The 14,611-nt window shown below is 46.0% G+C and overlaps 1 protein-coding gene across 6 annotated transcripts in view; it reads left to right on the plus strand.

Moving 5' to 3' along the window:
* Nucleotides 1–5,887: 5,887 nt before the first annotated feature.
* FBXW8 (F-box and WD repeat domain containing 8) overlaps nucleotides 5,888–14,611 on the plus strand; it is a 118,209-nt gene continuing 109,485 nt past the window's right edge. For 2 of the 6 annotated variants that reach the window (XM_054664667.2, XM_063786075.1), the window contains exon 1: nucleotides 5,901–6,306. In XM_054664667.2, the coding sequence (XP_054520642.1) occupies nucleotides 5,992–6,306 (315 nt within the window). In that variant the 5' untranslated portion in view covers nucleotides 5,901–5,991. Of the gene's footprint in view, nucleotides 6,307–10,054; nucleotides 10,142–13,397; nucleotides 13,594–14,611 lie in introns of those variants that run through there. The other 4 variants (XM_063786074.1, XM_016924324.4, XM_003313954.6 and 1 more) reach the window with 4 other exon arrangements.

Here is a 14,611-nt window from a genome sequence, read left to right on the forward strand (position 1 = left end):
TAGAGATGGGGTTTCGCTATGTTGGCCAGGCTGGTCTCAAACTCCTGACCTCAGGTGATCTACCCACCTTGGCCTCCCAAAGTGCTGGGATTACACGTGTGAGCCACCGTGCCTGGCCGCTTTTTTTTTTTTTTTTTTTTTAAGAGAGAGGGTCTTGCTCTGTTGGAGTGCAGTGGAATGATCACAGCTCACTGCAACCTCAGACTCCTGGGCTCTAGGGATCCTCTTACCTCAGTCTCCCGAGTAGCTAGGACTATAGGCATGTACCATCATGTCTAGTTAATTGTAATTTTTTATATTTTATAAAGATGGGGCATCACTATGTTGCCCAGGCTGGTCTTGAACTCCTGGTCTCTAGCCATTCTCCCGCCTCAGTCTCCCAAGGCATTGGGTTTAGAGGTATGAGCCACTGCACACAGCTACTGGTTGCTTTGATGGTACTGAATGCAATGTACACTTTTAGATAAACATCTTTGTTTAAAAAATGAAATTAGTTGCTAACAATGATCATTTTTCATAATTAAAAATCAAGACATTGAATTTTGGAAGATGTGGGCTAAGATGCAACAATTGAGTAGAGGAGAGTAATATTGGCTTTGTGTGGCTGGGCGTGGTGGCTCACACCTGTAATCCCAGCACTTTGGGAGGCCAAGGTGGGTGGATCACCTGAGATCAGGAGTTCTAGACTAGCCTGGCCAACATGGTGAAACCCCATCTCTACTAAAAATGCAAAAAATTAGCCACGCGTAGTGGCGAACGCCTGTAATTCCAGCTACTCGGGAGGCTGAAGCGGAAGAATCTCTTGAACCTGGGAGGTGGAGGTTGCAGTGAGCTGAGATCATGCCATTGCACTCCAGCCTGGGCAACAGGAGCGAAACTCTGTCTCAAAAAAAAAAAAAAAAAAAAATTGGCTTTGCGCTGTACATGGACATCCGTTCTCCAGTTTGTTACAGTCCACGCCTGGCCCATTTGTCCCACTTTTGTTTCCTGGGGTCATCTGTAGGCATTTGAGTCTGTGGTTACTGAAGTCCAGCTGCTGTAGGCTGAATAATGGCCCCTCAAAAATATCCAAGTCCTAATCCGTGGAACCTGTGAATGTTACCTTAAATGGCAAAAGATTTTTGCAAATGTTGGCCAGGTGTGCTTGCTTGCGCCTGTAATCCCAGCACTTTGAGAGACCGAGGCAGGCGGGTCACTTGAGGCCAAGAGTTCAAGACTAGCCTGGCCAACATGGTGAAATCCCGTCTCTACTAAAAATACAAAAAATTAGGTGGGCGTGGTGGTGGGCACCTGTAATCCCATGTACTCGGGAGGCTGAGGCATGAGAATTGCTTGAATCCGGGTGGCAGAGATTGCAGTGAGCTGGGATTGTGCCACTGCACTCCAGAGCGAGACTCTGTCTCAATAATAAAATAAATAAATAAATAAATAAATAAAGTTTTTTGCCAATGTCACTAAATTAAGGATCTTGAGATAGGGAAGGTTATCCTGGATTGCCAGGTGGGCCCTTAGTAATCACAAGTATCCTTCTAAGAGGGAGGCAGGCTGGGCATGGTGGCTCATGCCTGAAATCCCAGCAGCTCAGCAGGCTGAGGTGAGAAGATTGCTTGAGGCCAGGAGTCCGAGACCAGCCTGGACAACATAGGAAGACCATGTCTCTGCAAAAAAAATTAAAAAATTAGCAAGGCATGGTGGCATGGAAATCCTGGAAATCCAGGACATTGTAAACTACTCCCTGCTCTCCCAAGAGCTGGAAATATGACTGCCTTAGGCCAATCAGATGGTCCTCCAGGAGAGTGGTTCTTAAACTGGGTTATGCATCAGAATTACAGGGAGGGATTGTTAAAATCAAAATTGCTGGGGTTGGACCCCTAGCGTTTCCAATTTAGTGGTCTGGGCTGAGAATTTGCATTCCAAACAAGCTCCCAGGTATTGCTGGTTCAGGGGCTACATTCTGAGAACCTCTGCTCTCGGAATTTGAATCCTAGGAAATGAAAGACAGGCAGCGATCCCATCCTACAGAGATGGTTCACAGTTCCCATGATGAAATCCCTAAATCTGATCTGGTTCTTGGCATTCCAAGGGTCTGGTTATTCCTCTTTTTGTTTAACTTGGTGAGCCATCCTCTGAGTTTAATTCCCTTTTTCTTAAGGTAGAAAGACTTGGCGTCTGTTGCTTGCAAACAAAGAACTTTAACAGATTGAGCTTGCAAAGTATACCCTCAATGTGATAAAAGGTGGGGCCCTGTGGAATACAAGACTTACAGAGCACAGGTTAGATGCAATCTCTATCTGCCAAGACTGTATTAATATGGATCATAGACATCATTTATTAAAAGCCTACATTATGTTTTATGGATGCTAAGAGTTTTATAGGCATTTTATCAGCCTTACAGTTATTCTGAAAGAAAGATATTTCTATCTTTACTTTTCATTTGAGGAAATGGAGGTCCAGGAATTTACTACTGGAAAGATATAAAATCAACATAAATATAGTCAGTGAATGGTAGGCAATACTAAAAAAAAGACAATATTTTCCTTCTTCTTAGCATGCTTCTCTCTCTCTCTCTCTTTCATTTTCTCTGGGTGACTAATGGTCCCATTAGCCTGCCTGCACTGTCCCTGTAAAAGTTCTTTTAAAGGGGCAACAGGAAACATTGATCTTGACCAGCTTGGGTGATCTTGACCAGCTTGGGTGTTTAAAATTGATCTTGACCAGCTTGGGTGTTTAAAATTTTCCAGTTTGAGCCTGGAAAATTGGGTGTCTAAAATTTTCCAGTTTGAGCCTGGGCTTGGGGGCTTACGCCTGTAATCCCCCGAGGTGGGAGGATCGCTTGAGGCCAGGAGTTCAAGACCAACCATTTGACCAACTTCATCTCTACTAAAAACTTAAACATTAGTCTGAGATAGTGGCATGCTCCTGTAGTTCCAGCTACTTGGGAGGCTGAGGCAGGAGGATCACTTGAGCCCAGGAGTTCGAGGCTGCAGTGAGCTACGATCATGCCACTGCATTCCAGCCTGAGTGACAGAGCGAGACCCCATTTTTTTTTAATTCCAGTTTGCTTTCTGTTTTAAGTGTTAGACGGTCCATAAAATCTAGAGATACCAGAAAAGTGATATTTGGCTTTTGACTTGCAAGTAGATAATCAAAGTAAGTATGACCTTTGGATTTCACATGGAAGGCACATGGGATGAATGGGATGCTAGCGGAATGGGGAAAAATTAGCTCGTTTTTATTTTTATTACAATAATATTTATTGGCAGCAGCCACTGATGAGCAGCAGCCATGGTTCTGTGGTCTCCCATGTCTGTGGGTCTCAGTGAGGGCCACAAGGTGAGGACCAAGAATGTGAGCAAGCACGGCCGCTGCTGCCACCGCAGGCACCCCACCAAGCACAGAAAGTTCGTGTGGGACATGATGTGAGAGGTGTGTGGCTTTGTTCTATATAAGTGATGCACCTTGGAATTGTTCAAGGTCTCCAAGAAAAAGTGGACCCTCAAGTTCATCAAGAAGAGAGCGGGGACACACATCTGCACCATAAGAAGTGAGAGGAGCTGGGCAATGTCTTGACCTCCAGGAAGTGAATGGCTGCCAAGAAGAACTGAGACTTCTTCCCCTTCTGTGTATAACAAAACCTTTACGGAAAAAAAAGAGAATGCTTACTTGTATTGGATGCTTATGTTCCATCTTGCATCACTTGACTCATCTTTTACCTTAGTCACTGCTGTAGCAACTGGCTTTGTGCACGTGTAACCCGACAGTCGTTCCTGTTAGCTGCACAGTGTACCTCCTGCTTTTTGCCCCAGAGCATCTCTGCTGCCTTGGTACGGAACATCCATGATAATCCGTTTACTTATACCCAATCTAGAAGTGGGAGGTTGTTAAAGCTCCTTGGCTTAGCCTTTCTCTAGTAGGGGATGAGAGTCACTGGACAAAAGCTTTCCTCTTCTGGCTCTTATCTCTTGGGAGGGCAATTCTGAGCTGTGTTCTAAGGCTCCTTAGAAGGTGCTAATGGAATGAGCCTAAATTGCCACAGTAGGACCAACTCAGAGATGCTCTTTCTTTTTTTTGTTTTTTTGAGACAGAGTCTCGCACTGTCGCCCAGGCTGGAGTGTGGTGGTGTGAATATACGCCCAACCATATACTCCAATTTTCTACAGTGAAGGTTGTCCAAGCCTGGTTTCCCACAGTAAGCAAGCCTGAGCCCTGGGTTTGTAGGCAGCTAGTTTATTTACAGAAGTGATTCTAGAGAAGAGGCCTGAGGGACTAAGAAGAGTTAGACAAGGAATAAGGGACAGTTAATTGCAAGAGCATCTTTGAGCCTGGAGTGGTGGCTCACACCTGTAACCCCAGCACTTTGGGAGGCTGAGGTGGGTGGATCACTTGAGGTCAGGAGTTCAAGACTAGTCTGGCCAACATGGTGAAACCCTATCTCTACTAAAAATACAAAAAATTAGCCAGGTGTGGTGGCGGGCGCCTGTAGTCCTAGCTACTCAGGAGGCTGAGGCAGGAGAATGGCGTGAACCCGGGAGGCGGAGCTTCCAGCGAGCCGAGATAGCGCCACTGCACTCCAGCCTGGGCAACAGAGCGAGACTCCGTCTCAAAAACAAAACAAACCAAACAAACAAACAAAAAACCATTTATTGAGCATGTATTAATCACCAGTCTCAAAGCTAAGAGTTGCCAATCTAGAAGGGAAGGGATATATATATACATAAAAATAAAATTACAAATTGTGTTATGTATTATGATGAGAAGTACAGGATGCTGTGAGAATGAGTAACAGGGATACCTGATGTTTCTTGAGTGGAGGCTGGAAGATTAAGTGAAATGTGAGTTGAGATATGAAAGATGTGTAGGAGTTAACCAAGTCAAGGTGGGGGGAAAAATTCCCTGCTGAGGGAATATCAGGTGCAAAGAAAACATTTTTAAGTGGAACGCCATCGTATGTCATTTTCTTTCCCATCTTAAAGCCCTTGGATTTCCTTCCGGAAATCTCTCTCCTAAGATCTGACCTTCCCTTGGCTGGTTTCTCTTTCAGGTTTAAAAAAAATTTTTTTTATTTCCACAGGTTATTGGGAACAGGTGGTATTTGGTTACATGAGTAAGTTCTTTAGTGGTGATTTGTGAGATTTTGGTGCACGCATCACCCGAGCAGTATACACTGAACCCAAGTTATAGTCTTTTATCCCTCCCCACCTTCCCACCCTCCCCTCGTCCCCCTCCCCTGTTCCAAAGTCCCATAAGTCATTCTTATGCTTTTGCATCCTCGTAGCTTAGCTCCCACTTTTATGTGAGAACATACGATGTTTGGTTTTCCATTCCTGAGTTACTTCACTTAGAATAATAGTCTCCAATCCCATCCAGGTTGCTACGAATGCCATGAATTCATTCCTTTTTTATGGCTGAGTAGTATTCCACAATATGCATATATCAGTTTCTTTATCCACCTGTTGATTCTCTTTTAGATTTTAATTTAAATAACATCTTAAACAGACTTTCACTATCAATCCTTACTCCCCTTACCTTACCTTATTTTGTTTTCTTCCTAATACCTATCACTGATTTAAATGTTCATATTTCTTTGTTTAAAGTCTCCCTACTTAAACGCATGCTCCAAGACGTCAGAGTTTTTGTTTTGTTTTACAGATTTAAATGCTGAATTCTTGGTGCCTGGCATATAGTAGTTGCTGAATGAATGTTTGTTGAATGAAGGAACAATGCTTGGCGCAAAGTCAGAGCTTAGCAAAACTGATAGGCAGCAGAGCTGAAGGGCTGAGGGACAGCTGCGTAAACCTCCGCCTTGGGCGCCACAAGCCACAAGCCGGACCACCACGTGCGTACAGGGGCAGCGCGGGCGTGGACGCCCACCCGGAACCCTAGAGCGGCGGCGGCAGCGGCTTCCGGCCGCGGCGGACACTTCCCTGGGAGGGACTGTCTCGTGGCACCCGGTGGAACAGAGGAGAACGTGGAGCGCCGGGAGCGGCGAATATGGACGACTACAGCCTGGATGAGTTCCGTCGGCGCTGGCAGGAGGAGCTGGCGCAGGCCCAGGCGCCGAAGAAGCGGCGACGGCCCGAGGCTGCCGAGAGGCGGGCTCGGCGGCCGGAGGTGGGCTCCGGGCGCGGCGAACAGGCCTCGGGGGACCCGGCGCTGGCCCAGGGTCTCCTGGAGGGCGCGGGGAGGCCCCCGGCGGCGCGGGCGACTCGGGCCGAGGGGCAGGACGTAGCGAGCCGCTCACGTTCTCTGGCCCGCGAGGGCGCCGGGGGCGGGGAGCAGCTGGTGGACCAGCTCATCCGCGACCTGGTGAGTGGCCGTCGCCTCCCCTCCCGCCCATGCCTGCGCCGGCCCCCGCCCCCAGGACAAACCCCTGCAGTGATTTGGAGAGTAACTGTGTGCCACTAGTTGCCCGAGAAAATGAGTAGACGCACAAACACCAATGTTTGTGCTTGCATAGGGGTCTTTCTGGAAGCAGCACTTCTCAACCAGGGCGATTTTGTTCCCCCAGATGTGGCAGTGTCTGCAGACATTTTGGGGTGCCTCATCGGGGTGTGTATGTGTGCATGTTACTGGGCATCCAGTGGGTAGAGGCCAGAGATGCTCCTGAACATCCTACAGTGTACAGGACACCACGCACAAAAAAATTATCCAGGCCAAAATATCAGTAAGTGTGGGGTTGAGAAATCCTGCTCTTGAAGGCTACCTAAACTTTGAACAAAGGTTTCCTTTGAAAAGGAGGACCCAGGTAATGGATAGGAAGTAATTTTACCTTTGTATACTGTTTGCACTATTTAATTTTTGTAACCGTGCACGTATTCAAAAAAATTATCTCAGAAAAAAAAGGAAGAAGAGGAGGAAGAATCTCTTGGGCACTTTCATTAGGATAGAGTTTCTTATCTTTTTGTGGGGCGTGGATACCTTGGAGAATCTGGAGGAAGCTGGGGACCCTGTGTCCGTTAAAAATAATCCTCTTCAGAAAGTTGGGAAAATCAAGAACACCTGAAATGCATCCGTGGCTCCCAGGTTAAGAGGACAAGGCTCCAGGTTCTAATGGTTTGATTTAAATTAGGCCCAAAGGAAGTCCCTACAGCTTTCCAATTGGGAACCCACTTTTTTTTTTTTCTGTTTTTTTTTTCTTTCTTTCTTTTCTGAGACAGGGTCTTGCTCTGTTGCCCAGGCTAGAGTGTACTGTTGCTCTCCCGGCCCACTGCAGCCTCAAACTGCCTGGCTCAAGCCATCCTCTTCCCTCAGCATCCCGCGTAGCTGGGACTACACGCATGCGCCACCACACTCAGCTAATTTTTTAAATTTTTGGGTAGAGACAAGGTCTCCCTGTATTGCCCAGTCTGGTCTCAAACTCCTGGGCCCAAGTGATACTCCCAATTGAGAATCATTCTTTTTTTTTTTTTTTTTTTTTTTTTTTTTGAGACGGAGTCTCGCTCGCTCTGTCGCCCAGGCTGGAGTTGCAGTGGCGCGATCTCGGCTCACTGCAAGTTCCCCCTCCCAGGTTCACGCCATTCTCCTGCCTCAGCCTCCCCAGTAGCTGGGACTAACAGGCGCCCACCACCACGCCCGGCTAATTTCTTTTTGTATTTTTAGTAGAGATGGGTTTCACCGTGTTAGCCAGGATGGTCTCGATCTCCTGACCTCGTGATCCGCACGCCTCGGTCTCCCTAAGTGCTGGGATTACAGGCGTGAGCCACCGCGCCCGGCCGAGAATAATTCTTTTAAGTGGCAAGCTGTTTCAAGAAATAATGGCCTATTATTTTATGTAATATGTAGTTTACTCAAATAGCATTAATAGCTACTATTTGAGTTTTTACCAAGTGTTTAGTCCTGTGCTCTGCCCTAATTCGAATATAACAATCCTGTGAGGTAGATTTTAACTCTCCTTTTACAAATGAAGAAACTCAGAGATTCTCTGTGACTTGCCCAGCATTACCCCGCTGATAGATTCTGGGGATTGAATTTGGATCCAGGTCTTTTCAACTCCAAGTTTCACCACGTGAACTTGTGTTGGCGTAAGAATCACTTGAGGCTTGGTTATAATATAGGTTCTGGGCCCTCCCCAGACCTGCTAACTCCATCACCAGGGAAGGGGCCCTGAAATCTGATGTCTGGCATGATCAGGCAAGTTTAAGACATTATACTCTACTGTATAGCCTCCTTTGGTTTAAGGTCCTGATTCTCAAGGCTTTCCATTTGTAACACCTTAGAGGTATAGGCATTGATGCCAAAAATAGTAAAGAAGCAAATCAAGTACAGTTGACCTTTGAACAACGTGGGGGGTTAGGAGAACTGACCTCCTTGCAGTCAAAAATCTGTGTATAACTTTTGACTCTCCCAAAACTTAACTACGAATAGCCTACTGTTGACCAGAAGCCTTATAGATAAGTCAGTTAACACATATTTTGTATCTTCTGTGTGTTATATACTGTAGCATTATAATAAAGTAAGCTAGAGGAGAAAGTGTCATTAAGAAAATTATAAGAGAAAATGTATTTACTATTCATTAAGTGAAAGTGGCTCATCACAAAGGCCATCATTCTCACTGCCTTCATGCTGGGTAGGCTGCTGCTGCTGCTATGAAGGAGGGATTGGTCTTGCTGTCATAGTGGTGGCAGAGGTGCAAGGAGAGGCAGGCACATTCGATGCAACGTTTATGGAAAAAACCTGCATACAAGTGGACCCACGCGGTTCAAACCCATGTTGTTCAAGGGTCTGTTGTATTCTGAAAATAGAAGGGACCTGCATACTGGAGAATCTGGAGGGTACATCCGAATCTGTTTCATGTTGTTGGAAAAGGCCTTCCCTGTCTTCCTGGAATTCATTTCCCTGGTCTCCTCTGCCCCCTTCAGAATCACCACATTAGGTACTACTAGGTTCCCTATGAGTAGCATACAACTTTTGGGGCACCTCTAATTTTAAAGAGGACTTTGTAGGCCAGGTGTGGTGGTACACACCTGTAATCCCACCACTTTGGAGGCCAAGCCAGGAGGATTGCTTGAGCCCAGGAGTTCAAGACCAGCCTGGGCAACATAGTGAAACCCTGGTTCTACAAAAAATTTAAAAAATTTAGCTAGGTGTGGTGGTGCACCCCTTTAGTTCTAGCTACTTGGGAGGCTGAGGTGGGAGGATCGCTTGAACCCAGGAGGCTGAGGCTGCAGCGAGCCATGATTGCACCACTGCACTCCAGCCTGGGTGACACAGGAAGACCTTGTCAAAAGCAGGCAAAAAACAAACTTTGTGGCTGGGCAAGGTGGCTCATGCCTGTAATCCTAGCACTTTGGGAGGCTGAGGTGGGTGGATGGATCTCTTGAGCTCAGGAGCTCAAAACCAACCTGGGCAACGTAGAGAAACCCCATCTCTACAAAAATTGGCCAGCGTGGTGGCATGTTCCTGTAGTCCTCACTACTTGGGAGGCTGATATGGGAGGATTGATTGAGGCCAGGAGGTCGAGGGTGCAGTGAGCCGGGATCACACCACTGCACTCCGGCCTAGGTGACAGAGCGAAACCCTGTCTCAAAAAAAAAAAAAAAGGCTGGGCCTGGTGGCTCACACCTGTAATCCCAGCACTTTGGGAGGCTGAGGTGGGCAGATCACCTGAGGTCAGGAGTTCGAGACCAGCCTAACCAACAAGGAGAAACTCTGTCTCTACTAAAAATACAAAATTAGCCAGGCATGGTGGTGGGTGCCTACAATCCCAGCTACTCAGGAGGCTGAGGCAGGAGAATCTCTTGAACCCAGGAGGCGGAGGTTGTGGTGAGCCGAGATCGTGCCATTGCACTCCAGTCTGGGCAACAAGAGCAAAATTCCATCTCAAAAAATAAAAAATGAAAAAAAGACTTTGCAATCATTAGTAACACTGCTATAAATAAAGTTATAATTCATTGTGTGCATAAACTGTCTCCTTGGTACTGTCTTAAGGGTTTAGAGACATTATCGTCTTCATTTCTCCCAACAACTCTCTCCAGTGGCTATTTTCAACTAATGTGTAGATGAGCATTAGGAAAGTAACTGATTTTTAGATAATAAACCTACTCCTTCTCTCCAGGCTGATAAATGATGACAAGGTTTATGGAAAAGGCTTGGATTCCTGTGTCAGTGGTTGCAAGCCCCAGAGCCCACAGGGCTAAGGCAGGTAATGCACGTGAGTGAGGTAGGCTGGGTGTTGCACATTAGGTCCTTTCTCCCAGCTCATCAGGTGTTTTTTATGTGTTCTGGTCATAGCTTTATAATTTGTTTCATAGTGGCAGCTGTTCTTTTTGTCACAATTAAACATGTAGGAATTGTCTTTAAACATGGCCATCTTGGTCTTGTTTTCCCACTTTTAAAAGTTTTTAAGCTCAAACTATGTATTGACCTTTACAAGGGCCTAAATACACAGCTTGATGAATTTTCAAGTGTACACATCCATGTAAGCAGCAGCCAGGTCACACGGCAGCATCACCAGCATGTCAGAACCACCTCCCCTGCCCTGTGTTCCCTTCCACCCAAGGGTAACCACTCACCTGACTACTTTTTTTTTTTTTGGGAGATAGAGTCTTACCCTGTAACCTAGGCTGGAGTGCGGTGGCATGATCTTGGCTCACTGCAACCCCCGCTTCCCGGGTTCAAGTGATTCTTGTGCCTCAGCCTCCTTAGTAGCTGTGACTACAGGCATGCACCACCACGGCCTGCTAATTTTTGTATTTTTGGTAGAGATGGGGTTTCACTATGTTGGCCAGGCTGGTTTTGAACTCCTGGCCTCATGTGATCTGCCCGCCTCGGCCTCCCAAAGTGCTGGAACTACAGGTGTGAGCCTGCATGCCTGGCCTCACCTGACTTCTAACACCACATTTAGTTTGTCTGTTTTTGAACTGTATATTAAGTGGAGTCAAACAGCACATACTCATGTGTCTTTGAGTTCTCGTGTATGGTATTATCTGTGAGACTGATCCCTATGAATATGCCACATCTTATCTACTGTTGATGGGAATTATTGCTAGTTTGTTGATAGCCAGTTTGGGACTCTCAGAAATAGTGCCACCATAAATGTTTTGTACATCTTCTGAAAAATGTGTCCACATTTTTCCTGAGTATTCATTTGGGAGTGGAATTGGTGAGTCATAAGGTATGCATAGATTAGCCTTGGTAGATACTGACAGTTTTCCAAAGTAGTTGTACTGGTTTTCTCACTTTTGTTAGTAACTTGTGTATGTGGAATATAGTATTTCACTTTCTTCTTTACGATAAATCAACACCCAACTGAGATGACATGACAGCAGAACTTGACCCCAGCATGGGCAAGATGATAAAGACACATTGGGAAATACATACCATGGCTGGGGTCAGGGTAATAGCCACTGCCCACATTAGCTGGTTGTTGCCCTGTAGGAATGTGGTCCCAGTGTTGTAAGGTCTTTAGATTTTTTTTTTAATTGGGAATATGTATTTTTATGTGGACTCCTTCAGTTTTTTCTGCATGAGAAAACCATCCAAGCTGGGCATGGTGGCACATGCCTGTACTCCCAGCTGCTGGGGGAGTTGAGGCAGGAGGATCACCTTAGCCCAGGAGTTTGAGACCAGCCTGGGCAAAATAGATTCTGTCTCACTTAAAAAACACCATCCAAAACGTTGGCTTAAAACAACCACGATTTAGCTCACCATTTTGCAGGGTGGCAGCTTGGGCTGGGCATGGGTGAGCTCACTCGTGTGTCTGAGGTTAGCTGTGGTCACCTAGGCTGCTCTGCTTCTAGGGGTTGGCTAATTGTGCGTGTGTGTGTGTGTGTGTGAGAGAGAGAGAAAGAGGTGTGTATCTGGGTTATGAGTCATCATACAGCAGCTTAGCTTAGCCCCAAGTGGGCATTCTCAGAGTTACAAGAGCAGCAAGAGGGCGAGCCCCAATGGCCAGATGCAATGGTGCTTTTGAAGTCTGCATAGGTCATATTTGTTATTCTCATGTGGCCAAGTCCAGAGTCAGTGTGGATTTACCCAAGTGCTTGGATACAGAGAGACATGAACAAATTTGGGGCCATCACTATGTCAGTCTACCTCAAAAGCTCTTCCAATTTTAAATTGTTGGTAACTAATAAAAATTAATAAGATTTTAGGTGCTAACATTGCAGGTTAAACAAAACCTGTCAGTGGGCTAGATCTGCCTTGGGTAACCATTTTATCATCTTTGCCTTGTGCCTTCCCAAGAATCCTTGCTTGATCCATGGGTGGCTCCTGAAAGGAAGAGTTAGTTCCATTTGAGACTCCCTAGAATCTTTAACAGAAGCTGATCCAGTTGACATGAATGGGAAATAAAATCTGGAAATAAAATAATACCTTCTTACACTTCCTCCCTGCCCCCGTTTCTTCTCCAACCTTTGGCACTTTCATTAGTGCACCCTGTTGTATTTCTGGTGCAGTCTCCTCCACTTCAGAGTCTTCAGTATCCATCACTAGAGAGAGAACAACTAATAAGTGAGCAATCAAAAGTGAAGTTGCCTTTGGATGGGTAGGTGAGCAGTGCTGCCTTGGAGTGTCATCTGGCTGGTATAGGCCAGAACCTCTGATGGGCAAGCAAAGCTGACATGAAAACGCAGGACTCAGCTGGGCGTGGTGGCTTATGCCTGTAATCCCAGCACTTTGGGAGGCCGAGGTGGACGGATCACCAGGTCAGGAGATCAAGACCATCCTGGCTAAGACGGTGAAACCCTGTCTCTACTAAAAAATACAATAATTAGCCGGGCGTGGTGGCACGTGCCTGTAGTCCCAGCTACGGGGGAGGCTGAGGCAGGAGAATTGCTTGAACCCGGGAAGCAGAGGTTGCAGTGAGCCGAGATCGCGCCACTGCACTCCACCCTGGGTGACAGAGCAAGACTCCACCTCAAAAAACAAAAAACAAAAAAAAACCAACGCAGGACTCCTCCCAAGCCTCATGTTTTATGAAGCTTTTAGTAATAGCACTTAGCAGCCATCTCTTTTTAGGTGATGAGTTGGAAATACCTCAATTGGCACCTGATAGAGTTCTTAGTATAAGTAAACTAGCGAAAGAACACATCCCTGGTCAGAATTTCAGAGGCAGTAGGCACTTTCTCTGTTGTCTTCTCTTCTCCTCTGTTCATAAACTCAGGCTTCTTGGAGATAGTGGATATACCTGAGTATAATTGCAAGTGTGCTGCTTTCTTCAGTGGAGTGGCTGTGATACCAACTTGCTTGGGCTCCATTTTTATTTAGGTGGTGTATCAGGACTCTGGGCTGCAGGCAACAAGCACCCAACCCAAACTGGCTTAAAAACCCAAACTGGAATCTATTGATTCCTGTAACTGAAAATTCCAGGTGGTAGTGTTTGTTCTGGGTGCTTACCTAAGGTAAGTAGGATTTGCCTTCTCTTAATCCTGCTTTCCTTTTGTTGGCTTTATTCACAGACAGGCTTTCCTCTTGGGGAAAAATGGCTACCAGCAACTCTAGTCTTCTATCTGCTTAGCAACTCAAGGGAAAGAGAGCTGCAAGTCATGAACCTAAATTCCTATTGCTGCAAACTGGGTCATGTGTCCACCTTTCAGCCAATCACTGATTCAAATTGTCCAGACTCGAATCCATTGCCCATTCCTGAAGATGAAGGTGAGGTCAGCTCTGCCTAAATTGTGTTGACTAAGAGTGGGAGTGGGATGGTTTCCTAAAGAGAGGAAGTGGATGTTGGGCAGGAAAAAACAGCAATAACTGATACCCACTTTAGGTGGGTGTGTGACGCAGCACTAACTGAGAATACAGTAGTCCCACCTTATCCACTGGAGATACATTTCAAGACCCCCGGTGGGTGCTTGAAAATGCAGATAGTACTGAACCCTATATATGCCATGTTTTTTTTCCTATATACACAGAGCAATGATAAAGTTTATAAACAAGGCACAGTAAGAGATTAACAGCAACAACAAAATAGAACAATTACAACAGTATACTATAATGTTATATGAATGTGGGCTCTCATAATACTGTACTGTAAGTAACTGATGCTATGGAAAGCAAAACCGTGGATAAGGGGGGACGACTGTGTTTTCTGTTCATCCAGCATATATTCATTGATCAACTCAGTGCTGGGGAATCAGCAGTAAACAGAATGGCTCCTTGTCCTCAGAGAGCCTAAAGTGTTGTTTCTTTTAACTAAAAGAATGACATTAATGGAGTCAGGACAGTCTTGGCTATGGGGCTGGGCTCTGCAGTCAAGCAGACCTGAGTTCAGATTCGGGCTCTGCTGTTACCAGTTTGCCTTGGGCAAGTTAATTTCCCCTGCCTTAGCTGTCAAATGATGATGATGTTAGTACCTATCTCGTGAAGAGGCAATGAAATAGGCATGGAACTTAGCACTGAGCCTGGAGTACAGTAAGGGCCCAATAAATGTAAGCTGGTGCCATTATCGTTAGTACTCAGAGTTTGCTATGCTATTTTACTTCCTCTTTACTGAAGCTTATCACCCATAAGCCCTTAGCTTCTGCCTCTTGTGAATCCCTGGAGGGCAGGATCTGTTGCCTTACTATTCTAACTCCACCTGCCTTACTAGTACAGTAGGGGCCCTATCTATGTTTGTTGAGTTGAAATAATGTGGGCGAAATTGCTGCTTCTGACAGCGACTTTATAAAGG

Source organism: Pan troglodytes, chromosome 10 (genome assembly GCF_028858775.2).
Source record: "Pan troglodytes isolate AG18354 chromosome 10, NHGRI_mPanTro3-v2.0_pri, whole genome shotgun sequence".
Lineage (NCBI taxonomy): Eukaryota > Metazoa > Chordata > Mammalia > Primates > Hominidae > Pan > Pan troglodytes.